Source organism: Trachypithecus francoisi, unplaced genomic scaffold (assembly GCF_009764315.1).
Source record: "Trachypithecus francoisi isolate TF-2019V2 unplaced genomic scaffold, Tfra_2.0 Lachesis_group9, whole genome shotgun sequence".
NCBI classification, from domain to species: Eukaryota; Metazoa; Chordata; class Mammalia; order Primates; family Cercopithecidae; genus Trachypithecus; species Trachypithecus francoisi.
The window spans coordinates 63,865,490-63,892,323 of NW_022681474.1; the positions used below are offsets into that span (position 1 = coordinate 63,865,490).

The 26,834-nt window shown below is 33.6% G+C and overlaps 1 protein-coding gene across 7 annotated transcripts in view; it reads left to right on the top strand.

The window, feature by feature from the left end:
* The window catches only part of ARHGAP12 (Rho GTPase activating protein 12), a 125,152-nt gene extending 98,917 nt beyond the window's left edge, over positions 1 to 26,235 (top strand). For all 7 annotated transcript variants that reach the window (XM_033209943.1, XM_033209945.1, XM_033209946.1 and 4 more), the window contains 11 exons: positions 1,247 to 1,308; positions 6,336 to 6,417; positions 12,248 to 12,349; positions 14,784 to 14,882; positions 18,236 to 18,341; positions 19,773 to 19,889; positions 21,813 to 21,911; positions 23,230 to 23,307; positions 23,409 to 23,543; positions 23,781 to 23,883; positions 24,693 to 26,235. In XM_033209943.1, coding sequence (XP_033065834.1) covers positions 1,247 to 1,308; positions 6,336 to 6,417; positions 12,248 to 12,349; positions 14,784 to 14,882; positions 18,236 to 18,341; positions 19,773 to 19,889; positions 21,813 to 21,911; positions 23,230 to 23,307; positions 23,409 to 23,543; positions 23,781 to 23,883; positions 24,693 to 24,867 — 1,158 coding nt within the window. In that variant the 3' untranslated portion in view covers positions 24,868 to 26,235. The remainder of the gene's footprint in view (positions 1 to 1,246; positions 1,309 to 6,335; positions 6,418 to 12,247; positions 12,350 to 14,783; positions 14,883 to 18,235; positions 18,342 to 19,772; positions 19,890 to 21,812; positions 21,912 to 23,229; positions 23,308 to 23,408; positions 23,544 to 23,780; positions 23,884 to 24,692) is intronic.
* The last annotated feature ends 599 nt before the right edge of the window (positions 26,236 to 26,834 follow it).

Below are 26,834 nucleotides of genomic sequence, written 5' to 3' on the forward strand. Positions count from 1 at the left end.
ATGAGGGTTTATGAGAAAAAGAAAAAAAAAACTACACCTACTTACAATTATGTTATTAATGTTTTTGTTGAGGAGCAACATAGTTCTTATGAAGAATATCAGACTTGCATATCTAAGGAGATTTAAGCTACGTTTTATGAAAAAATTACAATGAAAGTTCATATGGGCCATTTCCCAAGTCCCCAGTATACCAAAAATGTAAATTGACGTAACAGTTTGTCAGCTTTGTCTACAGATGTCAGTTTTTAATCAGACCAGACAAAACTTTCAGACATTGGTAGAAAAATAATATTATGTTTATCTCTCATGCAGAAAAATGTGTATTTTCTGATTAAAGTACATTGAGAAAATATAGCAGAGTAATCAGTTAAATAAAATTGGGAATATTTCTTCCTTGTGAGAGAGAGTGCGTGTGCACGAGTGCTTTAGTTGAATTAAAATTGACTGTTTTCTTATGTACAGACAACGCATGGACTCAACTCATTTTAATTTCATTTGCTTCTAGGAAACTAAAGCAGTGAGAAAGTGCATCTTGGTTTCCATCTGAAAGAATTTTAAGCTAACATTAACTTTAGTACAATGGCTTTTGCCTTCAGAGGGTTTGATGATAAAGCTTGTGTCACTGTTTTTGACATCAGCTGGCTAATAAATCTAGTTTATCTAGAGTGGAACTCACAGTCTGATAATATGCTTAATAAAGCACGTGCTGAATTTTTATGCTACATTAAGGCAAGTTCTGTACATGATACCAATTAACTTTTGAGTAATTTATTAAATATAGACACAGTATTTGGTCTGCCTATTTTTACATTTTGACAAAGTGAGTTAGTATATTGAATAATTTTCAGATTATGTAGTTGTAAAATAGCAGCAAAGTAAATCATTCCTTTTTTCTAGAATTTATTGTTGTAGCATTGTATTACTTTCTTTGAATAGAAAGACATAAATTATTTTTCAGTGCTGCTTTGTTCATATAGAAATCTAATTTGATAGCAAAGTATCTAATAGCTGCTGTGACTTAAGGAGAAAAGGAAATGTTTAATTATAAAATTAAGAAAAAACTACAAAAGTATTAGGGAAGTTATATTCTTAATATATTCTAGAACTATGCATGTTACACATTGACTAATATTTTCTTTTAAGCTAATTTTTGGAGAACGAGACCATGTTGGTTCAGTCATATGTAAGAACTTGGACCTCATTGTCTATGTAAGTGATGTATAAACAGTATTACTCTGTTCCATAGGATCAAGAGAAATATGGATTATTAAATGTAACAAAAATTGCTGAAAATGGGAAAAAGGTTCGGTAAGTACACAAGTCATTAATGTTCTTACATGATTCATCTGATTGAAATAAATTAAAAATTCTCAATATAATTATTTTAATATAAACAATAGGTTCTGAAGAATCACCATTTGTTTTCTATGTAATCACATATGTAAGATTGTCATGAGATTTATGAAAAATTTCCTTTGTCTTGACATATTTCCTAAGTAATATTAAGAGGTAATGAGGCAGAGGGTTCTGAGGATGCATTTGCTTTAATTTTTTTTTTCAGTAAGCAGTAAATGCATACGGTAAAAAACAAAGGTAGACTAAGTATTGAGTGAAAAGTCAGTCCCCCAGCCATCTTTACTTCCCCTCCCCAGAGGCAACCAGTGTTAAGTCTCCTGAATTCTAGTGCTTTCCTGCAGAGATAGGATATATATGTATATGTTTGTATGCATAGAGATTAATTTTCTAAACATAGTCTTTTCACAATTTATCTTGGAGGTGGTTTCACTTCTTGCTTGTCGAGCTGCCACATTGTTTTTAAATTGCTGCATAGTTGTATATTGTTTGGCTGTACTATATAGTTTATTTACCTATTATTTATTTGCAAGTTTTTAACTACACCTGTCTGTTGGTAGACATGTCAGTTGTATATCATTTTTGCTAGTACATGTAATATTACATTTAGCATCTTGCATGACTCATTTTGCAAGTATGCAAATCTGCCCATAAAATAAATTTTATAGAAAGTGGAATTGCTGGGCCACTTACAAGGTCATTTTGACAGTGTTCCAAATTGCACTGTAAGATACTGAATCTGTTTCTGCCTCCAGTAGCCGTGCATTCCTGCACACCTTTCGCGAGTTTAGTATGTTGTTAAATTCTTTGATTTTTGCCAGGAGAGAGAAGAGGGAAAATGATGTTTTTATTTGCATTCCTTTTTAGTGGGTTATGGTATCATAAACTGTTGGTATTTCCTTTTTGTTGAATTGTCTCTTTATACCCTTTGTCTGTTTTTCTATTGGATTGTTGGATTTTTTGGTTAATGTGATTTAAGGAAATCCTAGTGATTTAAGGAAATAAACTCTATGTAATGTAAGTTGCATTTAAAGAGTTTTAAATTAACATGTAATTGAGTTTTTTAGGTTTGCTTTCGTGGAACTATCTTTTGTCAGACTTTGGTAGTTAGATTTTTTTTAAAGTGCTCTGAAATAGCTTTATAAATACTACAATTATGTATCCCTTAAATTGTTCTTTGGTAGAATTCAGTTGTGAATTGAGTCTTTATTTTTCTTTCTCCATTTTGGGAATATGTAGTGCAGATAGCTCTTGGACTACTTTCTTTGCTTTTGTTGTTTCCTATGATTTAGACTTTCCCTTCTTTTGGAGTATTTTTTTCAGTTTAATATTTGCCTAAGGAAATCATCTGTTCTATCATCTTCAAATTTATTTACGTAGAGTTAAGCAAAATCTTCTTTAATTTGCTATGTATTAGTGGTTCTTAAACTTTTTGGTCTGAAATTTCCTTTAAATGCTTAAAAATTACTGAATATTCTAAAGAGCCTTGGTCTGTATCTATAACCTTATAGGTTATATCTACAGATACTGTGAGAAATTAAAACAAATTTTAAGGATAATTCTTTAAAAAATAACCTATTACAAATTGATACAAAAATTTTTTGAAGAAAAACTGTGTGTTCTAAGACAAAAAATTTCCATGAGAAGAGAGGCATTGTTTTACATTTTTTGTAAATCTTTAGTATTTGGCTTAATGGAAAACAGCTGAATTTTCATCTCTGCTTGCAGTCAGTCTGTTGTGACATATTATTTTGTTTGAAGTATGTGAAAAAAATCCTCCCTTTCACAGCTAAAGGTGGAAAATGGAGGAATGTTTTAAGATATGTTCAGATAATTGTGCATTTTCCTGCTGCTCCGAAACTCTACAAATGGTAGTTTGTCGAGGGTTGGTTGTAGTGAAGACTCTGAAAAACTGCCAGTGAACGGTTCATACTCAGTTACTTTAAAAACTGTTGGTCTTTGTTGCATCTGAGTGAATCTTTGCCCATGCTTAATTTTATAATATCTTGCAGGTCATTTGTAAAATACTAGTTCTCTAACTTTGCTCGTTTCTCAAATGTTTACACATTTTATTTTATAATATCAAAGAATCACACATCAGTACTGTCAGAAAAGTATTGGGAAATTGTCAAATCCACTGTAGCAGATGCCAGGTATTCCAAAATTCTACTTTCTGTTTGAAAGCTTCAGTTTTTTTTTTTATGGTGGTAAAAAAATATGTAAGTTTGCTATCTTAACCATTTTTAAGTGTGCATCTCAGTGGTGTTAAGTATATTCACATTGTTGTGTAACAGATCTCTACAACTTTTTCATCTCGTAACACTGAAACTCTATACCTACTAACACTAATTCCCTCTTCCTCCATCCCCCAGCCCTTGATAACCTTTCTGCTGTTTCTGTGATTTTAACTACCTTAGATATTTTGTATGAGTGGAATGATATGGTATATGTTTGATTGTTGTGACTAGTTTATTTTGCTTGGCGTAATGTCCTTAAGGTTCATTCATGTTGAAAGCTTTGTTGTTGTTGTTGTTGTTGTTGTTGTTTTTGAGACGGAATCTTGCTCTGTCGCCCAGGCTGGAGTGCAGTGGTGCAACCTTGGCTCACTGTAATCTCTGCCTCCCAGGTTCAAGCAGTTCTCCTGCCTCAGCCTCCCAAGTAGCTGGGATTATAGGTGTGTGCCACTACGCCCGGCTAATTTTTGTATTTTTAATAGAGACGGGGTTTCACCATGTTGACCAGGCTGGTCTTGAACTCCTGACCTCAGGTGATCCACACGTCTCAGCCTCCCAAAATGCTAGGATTACAGGTATGAGCTACCACGCCCAGCCTCATGTTGAAAGTTTGAATTTTTTATTGCCTATAAATAATATTATTTGTTTTCTTTGAAAACTTCATTTATTTTTAAGGTAATGTTTGCCTGCCACATATCCAAGTCTGAATAACTGTAGTATGTACATCAGTTGTTTTTTCAGGAGAAAAAATTGGGTTCCAGGAAAAAAAAAATGTGACTAATTCACCTTGCAACTAAGTCACACAAGTGCTTAGTCCTTGAGACAATAGTCATTATTTCACTATTTAAATATTCAATAGTTGTTCTCAGATATATATTTACTAGTTCTACAGTTTTTCTCATTTTGAAAATTGAACTAAAAAAGCTTACTTAAAGTGGAAATAGGCTAATTTAAGTATTTGTCATAGTAGGGAGTCAGTAGATGATATCTAAAGAAATAGAAGACTGAGAGTATAAAATGAATTTACAAAAAATTAAAATACTTCTAAAATATCTTGAGATCCAGAAAATGAAATAATGATGACAGAAAAAGCACCATCTATAATACCAATATCAGTAAATGTAAATGGACTATACTCATCTATTGAAAGAAAAAGTTGCTCAGACTGAAGCATAAAAAAGCAAAACTTAACCAAATTTTATATGTAAAAGAAACACCAAAAGATGATTGAGAAAAATTGAAAAAAAAAAAAAAAAGCAATAAGGTGTTTTGAAGGTATAGAAAGTAAAGCAAGACTAGGGATCTCAGCAAAGTTCATCCCAGGGGGAGAGCATAAAGCATTACGAAGGTAGTATTTAAAATGGTAAAGCATGTGGAGAAGTCCACAGTGAAGATGTAATTATTAGGAATCACCATTTACCAAATAAAGTAGCATTAACAAACATAAGCAAAAAAACACAGGAAATAAATGGAAACATAGAAACTTAATAGTAATTAACTTTATTTCACTTCTCTTAATCCATAAAGTTCAAGTAGACATAAAAAGTAATTTTTTAAAAAATAGGTCTTATTGATAGATACTAAATTCTACATTCTGAAAACAGAAAATAAACCTCCTTTAGAGGTTTTTATAAAGTTGGCCATATGTTTGGCTATAAGGAAAGCTTTAATAAATCCATGCGGTAGACAGATTTGACATTCATTTTAGCTTCCTAGCAACTGTGTCCTCATATAGGGTAATTTTAATTTATTTTCCTACTTGTAAACACTGATTCATATCTTCTGTTTGAAAAGTACCGTGCTAGACCTGAGGTAGATAAAAAAATAAATAAAAACTGTTTTCTTTTTTCAAATAATTTACAATTCCTATGACAGAAACATTTACATAAAGATCTCTAATATGATAAGGGAGAAGTTGAGGGGAATCTGGCTGGGGTATAGTATTCAAAAGCTTTAAAGTTCTAAATGGGTCAACTGATAATAACATATGCTATGTGAGGCGTACCTCTGTATCTGGAGATAGGATAGTAGGTAGGTGGACAGTTTCTTTAAAAGCCCCGTATTACACCAAAGTCTTAACATTGGTTACCTCTGGAGTATGGATTGAGGGAGAAGCAATGAGATTCCCTTTCCTTTACGCATCTTGTATTCAGAGTTTTTGCGCACCATATATGTGTTGCTTTTGTAATACAGGAAAAAATTTTTTTTAAATGTCATGTGGTCTATCAGTGTACAATTATCAGTATGCTTGTAATGTACCTAGTACCTACTACCTGGGTACTCCAACCCAATTAGGGGAAGGCAGATCACCAAGAAATGTAAAACAGTCTGTGTAAAGAATTAGGTGAGTGAGGGAAGTGTGTTTGTCTAATTTTCACTTCTGAGTAAGAATTCTTGACAAATACAATATTCCATTTGTGTGACTTTAAAATAAATTAGTGTCTTTGATCACAAAGTGCTGTATTAATTTCACGTGAACATAATTACATGCATCATTCATTCATAGTTATTTGTGATAACTTACTTCTCTGATTAACTTCATTTGTTTTGCGGCCTTCATTATCAGGTTTGAACCATAAAATGACTGTAAATTTCATTAGTATCTATCCCCAACAAAAACAACTAAAATGTCAACAAGGGCTGTAAATCGTAGATAACATTGATAAGAGCTAAGTAGGTCTTAATTTTTTGAATTTGGCAGAAAGAACTCGAGATTGGAGCTTTAATCGGTCATTCTTACAATTACAGAAAGAACTGGTTGTCTTCTTGGGCGGTGTTGCAGGGTTCTTCTTTACTTTTTACCAAAACTCAAGGAAGTAGCACAAGTTGGGTAAGTATTTCTTCTCTTTGGAGATTTTATACATTTAAATTATGTGAATAGTATCGTACCTGAATTTCAAAAGGTAATTTCCAGAGTCCTTTTAGTGACAGCTAGTGTGCAAATAAAAATAAATAAACTTTTCTTAAAGATTCATTTTAACTTATGAGAGAAAAAGAGTGAGTAGGACAGTCTAATTAGTGTTATTATTAAAATCAATAGATTCTGTTTTATCCATTCAACTGAAAAGTGGGCTCATTACTTGGTCATTATAGAGCAAATACATTTCTTGATTCATTTTCAGGATATTAAAGCTTTGCTGTTGTGACTGCTCCTTCAGATATTTAGTCAGAAAATAAACAGTAATGTGGCAAGCTGTATCTTGAATTGTGATCTGACCATTGGTTACGAATCAGTGTTTCAGGTGTCAGTGTCTGGATTGTCAGCCAGCTTTCAAAAGAAAAAGAAATGTCACCATTACTTTTGGGATTTTGAAGCTTTTTACATATTTGAGTGCTTACTATCATTACTCTATTCTTCAGTTATTTGCAATACAAACATTAAAAATTATAATTTGTGACATATAATAGCTACATTTTTTGAATGCTCATTATGTATCCCACATATGTTCTCGGTGCAGAGGATTGTGTATATATTGTCTCCTTAACACTGGGGTAGCTATTGCTCTGATCTCGCCCTTCCCCTATCATAGATGAGAAAATGAGGTATAAAACAGTTAAGTATAATAATTTGCTCAAGGTCTTACAGCTACCAAGTGGCAGATCTGGGTTTAGAACTTTGGCTTTTTGGCTCTAGAATCCATGTTCTGGCTATTTCTGAAAGTTTTTGGTAATTGAGTTTGAAGTGCTAATGCTCAAGTAAAATTTAAAATAAAGTTATTCTGAATGTATTTTGTCTACCTCATATTCTATCGTAACCAATATTTTATTACAATTAATGAGTTTCTTTAAAATTAATACAAAACCTATGGATCTTATGTTTGATGAAAGAAAAGTCCATTTATAAAATTTAAGCAAATTTTAGCCGTCCACATTTATCTTGCAGCCATGCAACGTGGTTCTGAACCCCAAATGACACAGAACATGTTAGTCCTCAGCTTCTCTGATGAGGAAACCTAAAAATCCACATGAATTGAGCATGGATGTGAACATTCTAGATAGTTTCTTCTGTTTTGCTTTACTAATCCTTTAATTTGCTCCCTCTTCGGCCATTCCAGTGGAAATGACCCGTGAAAGGGTTGAAATTTGGTTTGATATATCTTAAAGCAAATGGATAATTATGTCTTTCTCTTTTTCCCCAAGGTGAAACATGTGGGGCTCTTTCGCATTAATGCATTTCTAGAGCACTGTGTAATTGTTTCTTTCTTCCTACTTATGGCTCAACTTTTATTTGAAATTGAGTGAAGAAAACGGATGAAAGAAAAGGAATGGAGAAGCAATAATAGATTAATAAGTCATTTTTAAAAGTATCTGAAGACAGCTGGATAGTGGTCACTTATTTGATAATTACTGATACTTAAAGACTGAAGGTTGTGGCAGGTACAGATGAAACCAGTAGACAGAGCATCCTATAGGTGGGCAGGTTTGTACGTGATTTAAATGAAATGAAAACTTTAAAATTAAAGATGTTAAATGAATACCTTCTAGTACATAATCGTTAGCACAGGATGGTAACTTTTTTTTTTTAATTTAAAGTTTTCACTCTAGAAGATCTTACATGATTTAGAACTCATGATTAAAACTAGTACTGACAAAGGAGGTGAGGTATTTGTGTTTATCAGCCAAGGTTGTATTACTATGTTACCATGTGGCAATAACCAAAGCATAGTTTAAAATTTACTGAACTAACCAATTTTGAAATTTTAGAATTCTCAATGAATTTTTAATTATAGGGAGTCACTATTTTAATTTTTACCTTTCAAATGACATCTTATTACTATTGATATAGTATTAATAATATAATCATTTCAGATAGGTATAATTTAAAAAAACATAACCACACCATTTTATAGTCTCAGTAAAGACTAAACAAGATTAAAAATGTGGTAAAATGCTTCGTTGTACAGTCAATTCTTAATTTGTATTTTATGACTAATTTTAAAACCTCAGACTGTTTTATTTTACCCATCACTACATATTTAAGGGAACGAGAACTAATTTGGATGGCCTAATAAGTAAAAGGAAGTAAGATTATTTAAAAATCATATAAGTGTGTATAATGTATTAGGACCCCACAATATTCATAAATAACAAAATTTAGAGAAACAAGATGCTCTTTAACTCTGGAATTGGGATTATTGAAAGGAATGTTAAAGAATTCTAGCCTTGTTGATCTGCTCAGTCACCAACTAGATCTGTTATAGGTAAAATGTATTATCTTTATACAGCAAAATCACATCTTACCCGAGGATAAGATTCTAAGGCTAAAATATAAGCCAAAAAACCAACAGTCACCTCAAGTGAAAACTGCTCTTGAATATTCCTCAGGAAGATGCTATACAGAAACTGATCTCTAGCAGAGCCCATATTTCCTTTGGTTTTAGGAGGAATAACTTTTCCTTCAGTTGAGTTTGAATGGCTTATGTTAAAGGGCCACATTACAGGAGAAATCTATATAGTTCTTTAAAAATTAGATTCACACTTAGTACAAAAACTTGAGATCCACTTGAGGAAACAGCAAGTTCAAATCTTGTACTCACTAGAGGGCATGTACTCATTGATGGAACACTGAGCAAAGTCACCCACGCTATTCAGAGTCCTAGTTTTTAAAAATTATTCATGGTTTGTATTGATTTTTTTTTTTTTTTTTTTGCAGAGAGTGGATGGTTAAAATTGAGTAAATGAAATGCACAGAGGCTGCATGCAATTTCACTTTATAAGAAATATTTTACATTGGTGCTGCCTCATCCAAAAATCTAGTGAGCCTTTTCTTCTCCTCTAGGACATATACCTTCCAGTGGTTTTCTGGAATGGAAAAGAGTTATCTACTGGATTGCTGTATCAGTAACATAAACTTACATTTGCTTTTTTCTCACCTCATTTCACCTCAGAAGTATATGTGTGTATGTTTGTTTGTTCAACAGACCTAAAAGCCTGCTGTGTTCTGGGCATTGTTAAGCTTTGGGTTTAGAAAGAAATAACATGGTCCCTGTCTTCAAAGCTTATGTAGTAGTGGGGAAGACTGACAAGTGAACAGGTTCAGTGTAACATGACATATGTTCTGCTTCTTTTCAGTTATCATTCATCATAGTCCTTGAGCATTTAAAAAATCAACCCATAGATACTGGTAGTTATTCAAACATTCATTTGTACATGCTTTTAAATTTCTAAAAATAGTCACTCTTTTGGGCCAGATAATTATTTGTTGTGGGGGGGCTGTCCTGTGCATGCTAGGGTGTTTAGTAGATGACTAGCACCCTGCCCGTAGTTGTGACAACTAAAAATATCTCCAAACGTTACCAGATGTCCTCCAGAGGACAAAATTCCCTGTCTCCTAGAGGAAGTATCAGTGTCCTAGACGAAGGGAAAGGCAGGTGAGATGGTAGGGCTACTCCCAAGAGATGACTTGGAAAGGGACACCAGAAGATACTACTCAGCAGGGCATGAGGAGGAAGCTAGGGGATTTTGGACAGGGTCTAATCAAGATCGTGAAGGGCCTGACATGACTCCTGTCAATGGCTAACACAAGTCTGTTTAAGATAAATTCTATAAAGCATTCATCTTAAAAATAAAACATGAATTTATATAATAATCATCAGGATAAATTCTAGGACCTTTGCAAAGATATTTGGAAGTTGAGCTTTGCTTGTGTTGTATGTCTTCATATAGAATTGTATCTTTGTCTTGTCTGGTTCCATTATGCTTTTCTCTTGTGTGTTATTTTGCTGTTGTGCATTGTTATGACATCATCATTTTCTTCCCTTTTCCATCAAGTCCTTCTGCCAACAAGGCTCAGTCTCTGAGCTCTTGCTTTCGCTGCTTTCTTCTTGGAAAAACTCTGTCCGTCGTCGGCCTGCTGTTGCATATGTAAAGTCTGATCCTGTTTCAGCTGTCACTGTATGTGTTCCTGTTGCATGCCCTTTGCCACAATAATTATGTTTTCTTTGCCATGAATACGTTGGTGGGGAGGTTGATTACAGTAGAGAAAAGTGGGACTAGCTTTTGGAAAATAATAACTAACAAAATGTTGCCAGCTATACTGATTGCATTTTTTTTTTTTTCAGTATTCCATGTCATGTCATTGTATTTATATTTAATTGCGGTATCTTATTTGGTTTCTTGTTTGTATCTTAGCTTAGCGCTAACCATCTACAGCGTGTATAATGACAACAAATTAAATAATTGATTTTTGTCATTTTGTTAAATATATGTTCAAACTTGATAACATTTTGCAATACATCATTTCTGTTCAGGAAGTTATCTGTGCCCAACATACAGCTTTATGTTTAATTTGTCTTTTGATTGACAATGGTACTTCAGGCAAAGACTTTGTAGGATACAGTTACAATTTCTATTGTGATTTTTATTATGATTCCACAAATAAATTCCATGTAATATCTCAAAATTTTCATTGACTCCACTAATAAATTTTATGTAATCCTAAATTTTGTTTAAGTTAACACTGCTAGCTAAAAAGATGTAAGAGGGAGCAGGTTGAGGCAAACTCTATTTTAAATGTGAAGCTCCTGAATAGAGTTACTGAGATTACAAATAGTGAATAAGTTATCACAAAGTTGGGTAAGATAATTTCTAATGACAAGTTAATTTGATTTGAAATGTTTTAGCAAATGAAATTCTCTGTAGGAAATATTTATAACAGATTTTTATGATCTTTAGATTACAATTCAGTAGATTTTAGAGGTTTTAAAACCTTTAAACTTTTCAATACCATAGGAATGTTACTTTTTATTCTTAGTTAACAGACTAAACAGAAATTTAAAGATGTCAAGGTACAGAGTAAATGTATATTTAACATAAATTTTATACTACTTTTGCTAATCTTTTCCTTATCTAGTTAACAAAATGTAATAGCTAGCTAAGTACTTCTGAACCCACCCATAACAACTGTCTTCCTGTTCTTTTTGTAGTTCCTCATTAAATTGCTGAAGCTTTATAGCGTCTGTCTTTAATTACAGTTTCTGACAAAGATAAAAGAATATGGGACTTAGTGTTTTCTGTTTCCACAACTTGTTGTTAACAGCGTAACTACTGAATAAGGAAATACTGAAAGCACAGAATCAGGTTTAGAGAATGTTTATTAGTTGGAAAATGCACTTGTTATCTACCTGATACTGTTTATTACATATATAAGAGTATTGCCTTTGTGTACATAGCATTTTACATAGTCGTGTGTAGTCTAGGATAAATTCCAAGATGCAGAACTGCCAAGCCAAAGTATACATGCATTTGTAAATTTGCAAATATAGCATTACCAATTTTTCTTTTCTAGGAGTAGTTCCAATTTATATCCCACTTGCATATGAGGCCTTTTTAGTCTATAGCCTCACCAACATAGTTTTGAAAAAAAATTTTTTCCCATTCTGATGGGTAAAAAAATATTTCAGTTTGGCTTTTCATATATATATATATATTATGATGGAAGTTGAGTCATTTTATTTTGTTTTCTATGACTTGTGTATTCATATATTCTAGATATTTTTCAATTTCTAAAGTAGAAATTGTTACTTTATAACAGAGAAAAAGAAGAATTTGAGAAAATCTGTTTGATTTATTGTTAAAAATATAAAATTGTTCTTAATTCTTTTTGAATACACATATATGTGAGTATCATGTGAAGGTTTTTTTCTTTTTCAAAAATGAAGTTCGGCAGTAATCAGTCCAAACCAGAGTTCACAGTGGACCTGAAGGGGGCAACAATTGAGATGGCTTCCAAGGATAAATCCAGCAAAAAGAATGTATTTGAGGTAATACATTTTTTTCTAAGTATAACACATTCTAAACTGTAGTAATTGGATGTTCTATTTTTTCGAGCTATTTTGAGAAATAGTCTTTCACTGTGACTAGTTAAGGCAAAGTTGGTGATTAAGTTAGATGGTATTGTAATTTAAGAAAAAACTGGTGTAAAAACTGGTTTTATTTGCATAAGTTGTTTGAACTCAGACTGTATATTACAAGCCTTTGTGTCACAAATCCTGTCTTTTCCCAGCAATAATAAAAAGGATGTGGTTCTCTTTACTTACCAAGTCTAATATTAAAAAGTAAATTAAGGGGAATGTTGATAATGGGGGACGCTGTATGTGGGGGTGGGCAGGGTGTGTATGGGATATCTCTATGGCTATATCTTCTCAATTTTACTAGAACCAAAAACTGATCTAAAAAATAAAGTTTTTTTTTTTTTTAAACTTTTCCATTTTATCTTGCAAACCCTCCCCAGCAGTATATGATCTGTATTCGTTACTTATTGCTGCATAAGAGACCACCTCAAAACTTAGTGGTTTAACAAAAGAACGTTTTGTTTGCTCAGCCTGACCTGGGCTGAGCTGGGTGATTTTTCTTCTTATCTCACTGAGGACTATTCGTGAGGCTTCAGTCATCTAGTGGCTTGATTGGAACTGGATGGTATAAGATGACCTCATGGCTAGTGTTGGCGCCCACTGTTGGCTAGGCCTCCTTGTCCACAAGATCTCTCATTCTCAAGGGAGCTACCCCCGGCTGCATCAAGTGACAGCTTCAGGATTCCAAGAGGGTGAGGGTGGAACCTGCAAGGCTTCTCAAGACCTAGATTTGGAAGTCGCACATTACTTTCAGAGTATTCATTGGTTAAGACTGTTCAGGAGGCTAGCCAAGTATTCAGAGTTGTGGGAAGAGAAGCAGCCTATTGACAGAAGAGCAACAATGTCTGTCCCATTCCAGAAGGGTGTGGTTACAGAGATCCAACCAGAGACAACAACTGATTTTGTGGACAGCCTTCGAGATCCCAGCCTCTTTTTGTAGTCTCATGTCTCAGGCCTTTCCTGTTTTGTTGTGTAGACAGATTGGTTTAATTGCTATTTTCCAAGTGGAGCCCAGGTTTTCCGGTCTGATTTTTACTCTTTATTGTTCTGCCTCGAGCACCAACCCATGCCAGTCTCGCCATGCCAAATGCTCCCTTTCTTCCAAGACTCATGACAAGCATCACCATAACAATGAGGCTACTTCTTTATTTATAACAATAAATATTTATTTTAGTGTACCTGGGTTATCATTTGTCAATTATTTCTCTCATTAGATAATTACAATTTTTTTTCTTTTTCCCTGAAGTAAAGAGACTATGTTTTTCCTTTAAATAAGAACCTGTAACAGAGCAGAGTATCTTATGTGCAGTAAACATTCAATATTGGTAAACTGGCTTGACTAACTCTAGAAAATTGCGTGAAAGAAGTCACTATTTCCTGAATTAGCCTTGTAGTTTCAAAAGGTAATAAGAATAAAAATGGTTTCATGGTCAAATAAATTTGGGAAGCAGTGTATATTTTATTCCTATATTCCGTAGAACATCAAAAGCCTGTGACATCTTAAAGGACAGAATCTAGTTAGATTTTCTTCAATCCAGTATTTTCCAAGTTAATATTATATAACTTTTTCAAAAATTTATTTTTTGAGGGCACCTTTTAAAAACGTTATTTGTGAAACTGTTTGAGGAATATGTCTCAAATCAGTTTTTAATCAGAAAATGGGACGAGTGCTTTCCACAAATGTGTCAAAATTCTTCCTCACTTAAGTGTAAGAAACCTTGCAAAACAGAGATTGTACATAAATTAGTTATTGCCTTCATATAGAATAATACATAGTATTCTGTCTTCAGCTCATGCTCTGACACTTAATTTAGTAATACTTCCGCCCAAAAGGGGTGTGACATTTATGCCTGCTCTTTGTACTAAGCCATTATATTTACCTACTAAGTAGGAAATATTGAAAGTCTTTATGTATTCTTTCTTCTGTATTTTTTAGCCAGAGAGACAGAAAAAAATTTCTCAGGTTGTGTAAAAATATCATAGATTTTATTTCTTTATTCTAATTTAGAATGCACCACTTTGATACTTGAACGGATTTTTAAGTGATAAACGTACAAGTTTCAGCAGGTTTTATGGCATTTGTGTGATGGTGTTCGGGATCCTAAATTATTAGATTTTTCTAAGAATTTATTGTGAGAAACAACTTTGTTTTTTTATTCAACTGATATTATTTGAAACCAAAAAGGTATTCCATAGCTATGTAGTACTTTAACCTTACATCATTGTTACATAGTATATGGCAGCTACTCTTGGTGGTTTTGTTAACTTTGAATTAAAGGTATTCATGTATTTTGCTGAAAGCACAAACCAACCATACTCTTTTTCTCCCTGCTTTTCTCTAAAGCTGAAAACTCGACAAGGGACAGAACTGCTAATTCAGTCCGACAATGACACTGTTATTAATGATTGGTTTAAAGTTCTTAGTAGTACAATCAATAATCAGGTATGTCTTTGACTTAGGTAAAATTTTTACTTCAGAGCTTTTTTTTTTTTTAATTGCTTATTGTATATCCGGATTGCAATCTATATGTGAGAAGACATTTTATATATGTTTTGACAGAGGCGGAAAAAACAATGGTCAATTTAGCAGCCCCCCAGGCCTGGTGAATGATTTAACATTCTCACTTATGTGATGTTTGCTACCAATGGATTTGAAATAATGTTCCCATCAGTCATTGGCTGAAAAAAAAAATAGTTCAAAAAGAAGGGGTAAATAGTGCTTAGTACGTAGTATTTATTCAATAACTGAATGAGTTGGAAATAATACTATTTGGTGGAAGAAGTCTGAGGTGAGCTTGTGAAATGAAAGAAGCTGTAGCCTTTTCATTAGTACTTTTTCTTTTCTAGTGACAGTTCTCTAGTTTTTCTGCCCCTCCCCTCCAAGCTGTTCAGTACCCTTGTGTTCCTGGTATATTTCTTCTTCTTTATATACAACAACCAAAAAGAATCTCAGGTTTACATTCTGCAGGTATATTAGTAAGAACATTAGTAAGCAGCTGGGGGCTGTACTTTTTTTATTTGAAACAGGGTCTCGCCATCACCTGGGCTGGAGCAGTGGCTCAATCATAGCTCACTGCAGCCTTGAACTCCTTGGCTCCAGCCATCCTCCCATTCAGCCTCCCAAGTAGCTGGGACTATAAGTGTGCGCCACCATGCCTGGCTTGCACTTTTTTATACTCTATATTCTCCTTTTCGCCTTCTGCCATATGGGGACATGACTCTTCTTTGAGGATCATATTATATTAATGACAGAGAAATGAAAGATACTACTTATGGGAAGTAAAAGAGAACTTTACCTCTTCTAGCAAATTAGTTATGAAGCTATATATAAATTCTTCCTTTGGAGTTTATAATATTGCCTGATATTTCTGAATCTTGTCCTTTCTTTTCTGTTTATTACTGAAACCATGAGGGCAGGCCTTTATATCTTAATACCAAAATAAGAGTAACCTCCTGAACAGTTTTTTTTCCCTATTTAATCTCACCTGTCACTAATTCATCCTTAATGCCGTCACCATATGAAACTTCCTAATGTCAATTTTCTAATCCCCTACTGCTCAGAAACTTTCTGTGATTCATTAAAATTCAGCAGTGTAGGCCCAATCTATCTTTTCAAAATGTACCTTCGATTTTACTCAATATGGACTTTCAGCTCTAGTCACAGTAGTCTGTTCACTGTCTCTTGAAAGCAAGTATGCGTGCATTCATTTAACAAATATGTGAATGCTGTCCGCACTGGGGACATAGCAGCACACAGTCAGATACTGCACTTTCCTAGGCTGAGGTTATAGCCACAGACAGATGATTATTCAAGACAGATAACAGTTAATAAAATGAAATGTGATGAGTGTTATGATGGTAGGAGGTGTACAGCATTCTGTAAAAATACCAATTGGGGCAAACCTAGTGTATTAGTTAGGGAAGGCCTTGCAGAGAAAGTAGATTTTTGTTTTGTTTTGTTTTTTAATTGAGACCTACAGGCTCAGGGAATAAGCCAAGTGAAGAGAGATGATTTTATACACACACACACACACACACCACACACACACACACGTTTCTTTCTTTCCTTTTTTTTTGTTTTGAGACAGAGTCTTGCTCTGTCACCCAAGCTGGAGAGCAATGGCATGATCTCAGCTCACAGCACCCTCTGTCTCCTGGGTTCGTGCCACCACCACACCTGCCTAAGTTTTTGTATTTTCAGTAGAGATGAGGTTTCACCATGTTGTCCAGGCTGCTGTTGAATTCCTGACCTCAGTGATCTGCCTGCCTTTGCCTCCCAGAGTGCTGGGATTATAGGCATGGAACCACTGCACCTGGCCTGTATTTTTGATTAAGAAATTTTAAAATACACACTGTTTCCAAAGTGTCAGAAGATACCAGGGACTCAATGTAGCAAGAGGTGTAAGAACTTTGCAGGGAAAATTACAAATCTTTATTCAGAGACACTGAAGAAAACCTAAGTAAATGAGAAGTATATCCTGTTCATGCATTTAAAGATTCAATAATATAAAGATAAAATTTTCTTCCAAATGATTTAGAGACTCGAGATTTTTGAATCTCATTTAAAATCCCGGTAGTTTTTCTGGTAGAACTTGAAAAGCTTATTCTAAAATTTATATAGAAATGCAAAAAGCTAAGAATACCTAAGATACTATTGAAGAAGAAAGAAAAAGGACTTGCACTATCATATGTTGTCTTTGAAAAGCCATATTCCTTAATAAAGTGTGGTATCCATGCAGGGATAGGCATACGTACCTCTGAAACAGTAAAGAACCTAGAAACAGACCCGTGTACCTGTGGACACGTTATGCCAGATAGAGCACTGTAGAGGAAGCAAATGGTGCTGGTGCAGCTGGGAATCCAAGAAAAAACTGAAGCCCTTCCTTACACCATCCACAAAAATAAATTGCTGGTGGAGTAAAGATCTCCATGTGACGGCAGAGCAAAGGTTTTTCATTTTGAGAACTCAGTCATTCTTTAGTCTGTACAAGTGACCTTAGTTAAGTTACAGATGAGCCCTAGGATTTCTTTTTTTCTGTTTTTTTTTGAGACAGAGTCTTACTCTCTCGTCCAGGCTAGATTGCAATGGCGCAATCTTGGCTCACTGCAGTCTCCACCTCCCAGATTCACACAATTCTCCTGCCTAAGCCTCCCGAGTAGCTGGGATTCCAGGTGTGTGCTACCACGCCTGGCTACTTTTTGTATTTTTAGTAGAGGCAGGGTTTCATGATGTTGGCCAGGCTGGTCTCAAACTCCTAACCTCAGGTGATTTGCCTGCCTCGGCCTCCCAAAGTGCTGGGATTATAGGTGTGAGCCACCGCTCCTGGCCGCTCTATGATTTCTTTCAGTTGACAACCATCAATCTGGAGGATGAGTCTTGTCCTGTTGTTACAGGGTGATACTCTTGTCAGGTCCGTGTGTAGAAGTCTTGTACTGTTGTCAGAGAATGTAGCTCCATTGTGTTTTTCACCATAAACTATAGCCTTACCTTTTAACTGTTAGTGTCACTAATAAGGAGTTGATTAAAATTTGGCAAGGTAGCGTCATCATCAGTGTAAACTAACATTATCCTGTGAATTTTCAGCAATAATTTCTTTTTTAAAAAAATTAAAATTGATACCATGTAGGGAGAGAAAAAGTATTTGTCAAATATCTAAGTCATCCATACTGTATGTTAATTGGTTTCCTAAAATTGTTTGGAAGAGTCATTTATAATCGTCGTCGTGAGAATTATGCCATTCCAACTATAGTAATACTAGAAGTGTAATATATGTTTGGGAAATATCTAACCAATAGGCAGTAGACACTGATGAAGGAATTGAAGAGGAGATACTCCCGGATTCACCAGGAATAGAAAAGCATGATAAAGAAAAGGAACAAAAGGATCCCAAAAAACTTCGTTGTAAGTTGTCCTTTTCCTATTTTGCTAAGGATTGGAACTTGTTCTCTTAGCATTTTGAAGGTTTTAAATACATATATAAAAGCTGAATGGAATGTCCAATGTTACAAAAAGGTTATGCAGTTATCCCAAGTGCAGTCTCATTGTATCAGCCCTCTTTCTTCTTAACTCATTATTGTCATTTTTCAGCCTCATAGTATGCATCCTGTGGCATCTCATTAATTTTAAGGTGTTGTGCTGCCTTCAGAGAAGAAGTATAGTGCGTTTCTGTTGAGGCCTCTAGCAAGCTGAACTTTATTGATTTAAAAATATATACTTACTGTTTAAGATTCTACATAGAATCTTATACTTTAAGAAGTCAAAAGTCATGGAATATGTACCATAATTTCCTACTGGACACCAGGCATCCGTCTCTGGACTAGGGTGTGTCTGTGCATGTAAACAGATGCTTGCATTCCTATCTCCAGATGTTACTACAGAAAGGTGCATAGTGAAAGCAGCTTTAAGAAAAGCATTTTCTAATGTTGGCCCCTTGTGAATTACATTGCTTAAATAGGCCATTAGCTGTGTGACTTGGTACTTTGTTCAGTCCATTTTAACAAATCCACATTTAACTGAGAACTTTTTGGCCTTCATATTAACTGAATGATTAGAAAATCAGTTCTACTTTTCTGTATTTCTAATGAACTTGAGGCCTATTACTGACATTGTCAACAGGTAGCAATTTAACATAAAAATGTGATTTTTTTTCCCTATATTATAGATTCTTCATGCCCTCAACTTTCCCCAAATAGAATTATTTTCAAGAAATATACCTTTTGAATTTTTGTTACTATAACAGAAAAAGAAATCAAGACTCAAGGCAATGGAGGACATTTTTCGTGTAGTCCCATTTGTAGCTCAGAGTACAAATAATTATGATGAAAGTTAGCTTAAAGTACAAGTATAATAGTTATGATGGTTATATGTCTGTATTTATATTTCTATATATATCTGTGTGTATCTCCAGTTTTCTTGTTCAGTGAAGATAGGGATTCTTTTGTTTGTTATGTATTTTATGTATTTTTACTTTTTGGTGGTCATTTTACCTTCTAAAACTAATGGACAATCAATAAAGATAAGTAGTTAATAATTTATGAAATAATGAATATGTTAGAGTAAATTAGGAATGTCTTGGCAGATATACCATAGAAGGTACGGTTGTCATCTGTTTTTAGTGATAAAAATGAAATGTTTGGTTTGGTTTATAACTTTGAAATGGGTTCTGTGTTAATGTAATTCTTCACATCTTGTCCTTAAACCACATTAAAGTTAAAATAAATGAATTGTACTATGATCTTGACATGTGAGGTTAATATGTTTTGCATGCTGGCTGGAAAAACTTGTATCAAAAAAACTTTTACAAATGCTTATTACCTGTCCTTTTGTCTTAAGCCTTTAAAGTATCTAGCATAGATTCTTCAGAACAGAAAAAAACCAAGAAAAACTTAAAGAAGTTTCTTACACGACGCCCCACTTTGCAAGCTGTTCGTGAAAAGGGTTATATTAAAGGTTGGTAGAAGTATTGTTGATAATAATGAATGTTGGCCTACATAAATAAGATGTTTCAAATTAACAAACATTTTCAAACAGTAAGAATATTCTTTATTCAAGTATTTAAGTACAGTGATTAAAAGACATTAAGTAATTAAAATAGATTTTTAAAAAAGTTTATTTTAACTAAAGCAGTGGACAGACAAATAACAAACTAAACTTTTAGGAAAGCCTGTTTCAGAGGAACTACTTGGATGTGATGGGTGGCAGATTTTTTAGAAATTGTGACAATGAGAAGTTTAGTTTTGAGATGCAAAGATCACAAGAAATAAGAAATTTTGAATATCACTAATAGTAGAAAGAAAAATGAACGAATAATTTTTACCTTTGGCTGTCATTTAAGGTAATTGAAAAATTAGCATAAGGTGCTTTTTTCTAACTTATTTACTTGTTATTTCATTTATAAGCACTATAATGGACTAACAAAATCTTTTCTTATCTTTCTTAAAAATCACATTACTTGTGTATGCTTTTAGTTCTTACAAGGATGTTTCATTCCAAAGGTGAAATTTTCTAATACATGACTTAAAACAATGGCATTTATTCATAAATAAAAATAAAGATAATATAGTCTATAATGTATATACTCAGATGGTTGTGAAGCTTCTAGCAAAGGCTGTCTATTTGTGAAGCATCTGCATTAAAACATAAGCAAATTTTATTAAGAAGGTATTTAAGGCCAGGTGTAGTGGCTCACATCTATAAACCCCCCATTTTGGGAGGCAGGAGGACTGCTTGAGTACAGGAACTTGAGACTAGATTGAGTAACATAGAGAGGCCCTTTCTCTACAAAAAATTAGTTGGGTATGGTGTCACACACCCTTATTCCTAGCTACTTGGGAGGCTGAGTGGAGGATCGCTTAAGCACGGGAATTAGAGGCTGCAGTGCAGCCTGGGTGATAAAGTCTCTGTCTTAAAAAAAAAAAAAAAAAAAAGATATTTAAGATTTCTAGGAAGAGACTAGCTAATTAAGTAATTAAAATTAGCAACTTTAAGAGTTATGGATAACAGGTACTCTCCAATAAAGCATATAAATTTGTATGATGAGTTTAGAGTCTTTAAAAACTTAAAAAAAAAAAAAAAAGCCTGGCAAATAAATGAATAGAAAAACTGTTGCTAATTTGTTCACCAGGCCTTTTCCCTGAGAAATATAAACTGTTGTCACTTTATGTCCTTATCACTTCACACTGTTTGTTTTCCTGAACGTTTACCACTAATATGGAATTTCAAAACTGTTGGGTTGAAAGATTAATAGAAGAGTCTTTGAAATATATTTTGTGAAATCAAATGTTGATGATATGTGATGGGTGGGCATATGCTTGTTTTAATAGTTTTAAAAATAGTCGAGTATTTACTAAGTGCTAGGCACAAGCCTAGGTGCTATGAATACCTGTTGGTGTTCAGGACCTACATGGTCCTTGGTCCTTGCCCTCATGAAACTTATACGCAAGTGGGAGGTAGACAAGATATTGTGAAATAGTAGCAAATACTGAGTCTAACACAGTAATAAATAGGATGTGTCTGGAATTGGGTTCGCTTAGGTAAGGATGGTCAGAGGGGTTATTAAAAGTAGGTGACAATTTAGCTGAGACCAGGAGTGATAAGAAGGAGCCAAATTGGGTGGAAAATTGCTTTCTGAAAAAGCTGTAGAAAGTACAAAGGTTCTCAGGCAAGAGTGAGTGGGGGTGTTTATGAGTTTGGAAATGAATTGTTTGAAGTGAAAATGGAGAAGTAGGCAAGATGCATATTGCATAAGGCATAGGGCCATGCTAAACAATATTTGGTTACACTGGATGTTTCTGTTGCACTCTGAATGGTTAGCCATTTCATGAACTGAATTTTAGCAAGGTGATTGACTTTTTAAAAATAAATATTTTTCAGATCAGGTATTTGGATCCAATCTTGCTAATCTGTGTCAGAGAGAGAATGGCACAGTACCAAAGTTTGTGAAGTTATGTATTGAACATGTTGAAGAACATGGTAAGAGAAGGATTTTTTTTTTTTTTTTTTACATTAAGCAAACCAGCTTCTTGTTTTGCCATCAAAATTCCCAGAATTTTTATGATTTTGAGTGATGCAACCAAAAGTTCCCTATAGTCCTAAGAGGTTAAGAAAATAATTTTGTTTACAAAATCACATGTTTACACCTGTTTCAAATTAGTACCTCTCCAGGCATCTATTGAATGCTTGGTACTCGCAGTTAATTAAGTATATGCTTTTCTTTGAAGCCATTTCATTTAAGCATTTGCTTAAAATGAAGAAGGTAGTGATTGTGAAATTGAGTTTATTTTTAAGAAATAATCTGACAATGTGTAAGATCTGAGGAGATTATGTTTACTTATTAAGTTTCTTCTGTTCTAAAAATCAGATGACATTTTAAACTGTTAGGTCAACCACAAATGTCTCATGAGATAAAAATTTTTATGTCATTTTCTGTAAAATATGACAAACTAATTTCTATTGTGGTTAATTTAAACATAGCTATAATGTTTATACTAGTTATATAAATTAGTAGTATATTGATTGTAATCACATTAACTTATCTCTATATCATAAAAAAATTTTGTACAATTAAAATATGTAATTCAATTTGTAATTTCTGCCAGTCTCTTGTCCCATTGACTCTTCTTGTCAGCATGGCAATAGGGATGCCACACTATTGTCTTAATTTGAAGCTAAATGAATAGTGTACATTCGAATTTGTATATTATTATCATTTAATGAATACCTGAAATTTTGGGGCTTAATTGTATGAATTTCAGATGATTCTGTTTCATATATAAAAGAAAATAATAAATCATAGCAAATTTTGTATTGTTTTTATAGAACCATTAGTTTAGTGATTATATTAAGTTTACTTATTACAAACACTTAATATGACAGATGCTTTCAATAAAGTTTTTACAATATGTGCGTTTACATTGTAAAATGGTGTGCAAAATATGCATGGGCCGATTTTACCTGCTGGCTTCCTTTAATTTTGAATTATCCCCAGATATTTTCAGAAATGTATTTGAAATTGTTAGTGTTTTAAGATTAATGAAACCACTTCCTTGAGCTGATTCACAGTCTATATGATGAGCAGAGTAGAATTACTCCTGTTTATTAAACAGAATTCAGAGCGAATCTCCATCTCTCTCCCCTGCCAAGCATCTACCAGAAGCCATTTAGAGAAGAAGAATATTTGCGCATTTGATTTTAGGCTAATGCTAATGAGTGAGAATTCTGACACATGCAAACATGTTCAGAAGAGGCAAACACGTACTTTAAACACACACAAATTATTATTGTCTCTTAGGTTTGGATGTTGATGGGATATACAGAGTAAGTGGCAACCTCGCAGTGATCCAGAAACTAAGGTTTGCAGTCAATCACGGTAAGATTATATTTCCTGTTCTTATTCAAATGCATCACTTACAAGTTTTTGAACTAGCTTAAAGTAATTTTTTAAAATGTCCAATTCCTGCTGTTTTTCAGATGAGAAGTTGGACTTGAACGACAGTAAATGGGAAGATATTCATGTCATTACTGGAGCACTCAAAATGTTTTTTCGAGAATTACCAGAACCTCTTTTTACATTTAATCATTTTAATGATTTTGTTAATGCAATTAGTAAGTATGTAATTCTACTCAGTTTTTTCTAGATATTGAAAATTCTTTGCACAGATTAAGCTACCCTATTTTTTTATCTTACTTGAAGCAAATATTTTCGATTGTTTTACTCCAAACATTTTAAATGTGACCACCAGGTGTCACTGTGTATTACCAAATATCAGCTTCCAAACTGTGACATTGCTTTCAGTTTCATAAGAATTTGCTGTAAAATATCTGGTTATTATCTTTTTTCAGAGCAAGAACCAAGACAGCGAGTCGCTGCTGTTAAGGACCTAATCAGACAGTTGCCAAAGCCAAACCAAGATACAATGCAGATTCTTTTCCGACATCTCAGAAGGTAGGAGGACTGCCCAGTCATGGGATGTGGTATAGCACAAGGGGAAGCAGGAAGACCTGTGGGGCCAGGGTCATTCAGACCCAGGTTTGGATCCCAGCTATGCTACTTGCTGTCTTTGTAACTTGAAAAAGTTACTCAGCTCCTTGTAGTATCAGTCTGTCATGGGTAAATGATTTGCTATGAAGAATACAATAAAGTAGATATTGTATGTAAAGTATTTATGTAATGCTTAGCACATAGGTGTTCAGAAATTGTTGCTAAAGTTAATATGAAGATGAGATTGGATATTAATTGAGGTGTATTAAGTTACCCTATAATAAAGCTACCATGGTTCTAAGTTACTACATACCTACTTTAATAACTGAGTTCTTTCATCTGATAGAAAGTACAGTAGAATACTAAAACAAAAAATCCCAGCTAGAGAGGTTTTTTAAAAAAGAAATAACATAAAATGAGTAAAATAGAAAGTTGAATCTCCACACCCTAATGAGATTTTTTTCCCATCAATTTAATGGATCAGTCATTGTTACCTGAATTGTAACTCATACTTAAATGTTCTATTTTTAAAACTAAGCTAAAATATCACACATTTAAAGTTTAATTGTACCTTTCAACTGTGTTTATGAAAAATAAAGCTTCACATGGCATTTAGGCATAATTCTGCTTGGTTAAATAGTTTTATGCGTCACCTTAGGAAAAGGAGCATTACTTCTCTTTTTAAAATGCAAACAGTTAGGTTTTTAATACCATCTGAAGAATTTTCCCTCTCTTTTATTTTCTCTTTTAACAACTTCTTTTTTTCCCTTCAGAGTTGTAGAAAATGGAGAGAAAAATCGAATGACCTATCAGAGTATAGCAATTGTTTTTGGTCCCACTCTATTAAAACCAGAAAAAGAGACTGGTAATATAGCAGTTCATACTGTGTACCAAAATCAGATTGTAGAATTAATTCTTCTGGAACTGAGTTCCATCTTCGGACGCTGATTCTTACTGAAGACAACCTGTGGAATAGAAGCTGGATTCCATCAGATTTCAAATGTTTATACACAATGTATTTTATTTTTTGGACCAAGCAGTGACTCTAATTTTGCACTTTTTTTTTGAGGGATCAGAAGGGAAGGAGAGAGTCAAGATGTGTGTTAGGCCCTCATATTTGCTGCTTTGTTGCAAGTTTATATAACTGCGTGTAGTTATGAATTCATTTTATCCTGAATGTTTGCGTTTCATACTCTGAATTTCAGTAAAAATCAAACTTAAAATTCTGACCAGTCATATACACTGGATAATTTGGTAAGAAAACTGTATTTTTTCCCTGAAATTGGATAATGTAGACTTTCTTCTCAAGATTCATGACTTGATAGAACAAAATACTTACTATCAGTTATGTTGAAAAGGCTCTTGGGCATTTTAAACAAAATGAAGTATATCCATTTTGAAACCTGTGTATTTCTTTTTCGGGGTTTCTGCATGCAGTGGCAGTCTTAAGTGCCAAAATTCATCATAACCCCAAAATAACCCCTTGATGAAGGCTTGCTGTCTTTTACTGTGTTACACAGCATCCTTACTGGATATCTTAGTTGCTTGTTTGGGCAGCACACTAATATTACTTAAAACACTGTGATATACTGGAGTTTTAGTTAGCTTAAGTCAGTTCAGGGCATTTTAGGGCTGTCTTGCTATACTGAATTGTAGCTAACAATCCTAATTATATCTAGTACCATACTGAGTTCTTGGTATGACCCTGTGGAAACACACATTATTTTATGTAAATATAGGCTAAAGACTTAATGTCCTTTAGCTTGTGTATATAATTGTGTTGTATAGTCTCAGAGTACATTCTAACCCTACATTTCTAATCATGTTATTGGTAATCTTTTCTGTGAATATTAGGTTTCCTCCAGAAATAGGCCGTTATTTGGGAAAGTTAACTGTGTGCACTTTTAGATATTAATTACATTTACAGGCAAATCACTGTAATGAGAATGGTACTGGAAAAATACTGAATAGACTTGCTAAATGGCACATGCACTACAAGAGGAACCTTTTAGGTTATTTAATATGTACAGAAAACATTAGAAAAAATTTATTACAGAATTCTAATTCCAGTATGAATAGTGGAAACCCATCTGTAAATTAGATGATGTTGGATGGAAAATGACATTGCTAAATTGGAGAATTTCTTTTTACCTACTAATGTAGATTGCTTTGTATAATAAAACACAGGGTTTGGAAGGTTTTGTTACAGGGAGCATGGTCTGTTGAAGATTTTTAAAATGTATTTTTCTAGATTAACTTCTGTACATGAAATGTCTAATAAAACTATAAGAGGTTTAGAGATTTTTCCATTGGAAATGTGCATTTTGTTTTTTAATTTTTTTGTTTTTGCATTTACTGACATACTCTTATACCTCATTTTTAAAAATCAACTGAATCCAATATTTCCTGTGGCAGATAACACTTTCCTCATTCATACATTTTCTCCTCTCTTCCATGCCAACATTTCTCCACCCCCAACATAACACTTTTTATTTCTCCATCAGTATTTGAAAGTGAGTGATTTGTGACCAGGATTTTTTTTTTTTTTTTTTCCTTAGGGTTGCATTTATAATTTACAGATTGCCTTCCTTGGGAACGAGTATTTTTTTGTATGATCTGTCTGAAAACCTCTCACCTGAATTTTGTGGTAGAAATTCTGTATTTGTTGTTGTGAGCGTGTTAAATTGATAACAAACCAAATTACTTGATAGCTAAAGCAGATTGTTCTGGGTGGGGAGGAAAAGCCCTAAATCAGGATGTTTATATTTGCCTAAAGATGTCCTTAATAACACAATATGCTTTAGATCTTGCTTATATAATGATTGTATACCAGGAAAAGAATTAGACTCAAATCAGTGATGTTCTTGCTCGTGGTGTTCATGAACATATATCAAAGATTAAAATTGTCCTGCGTT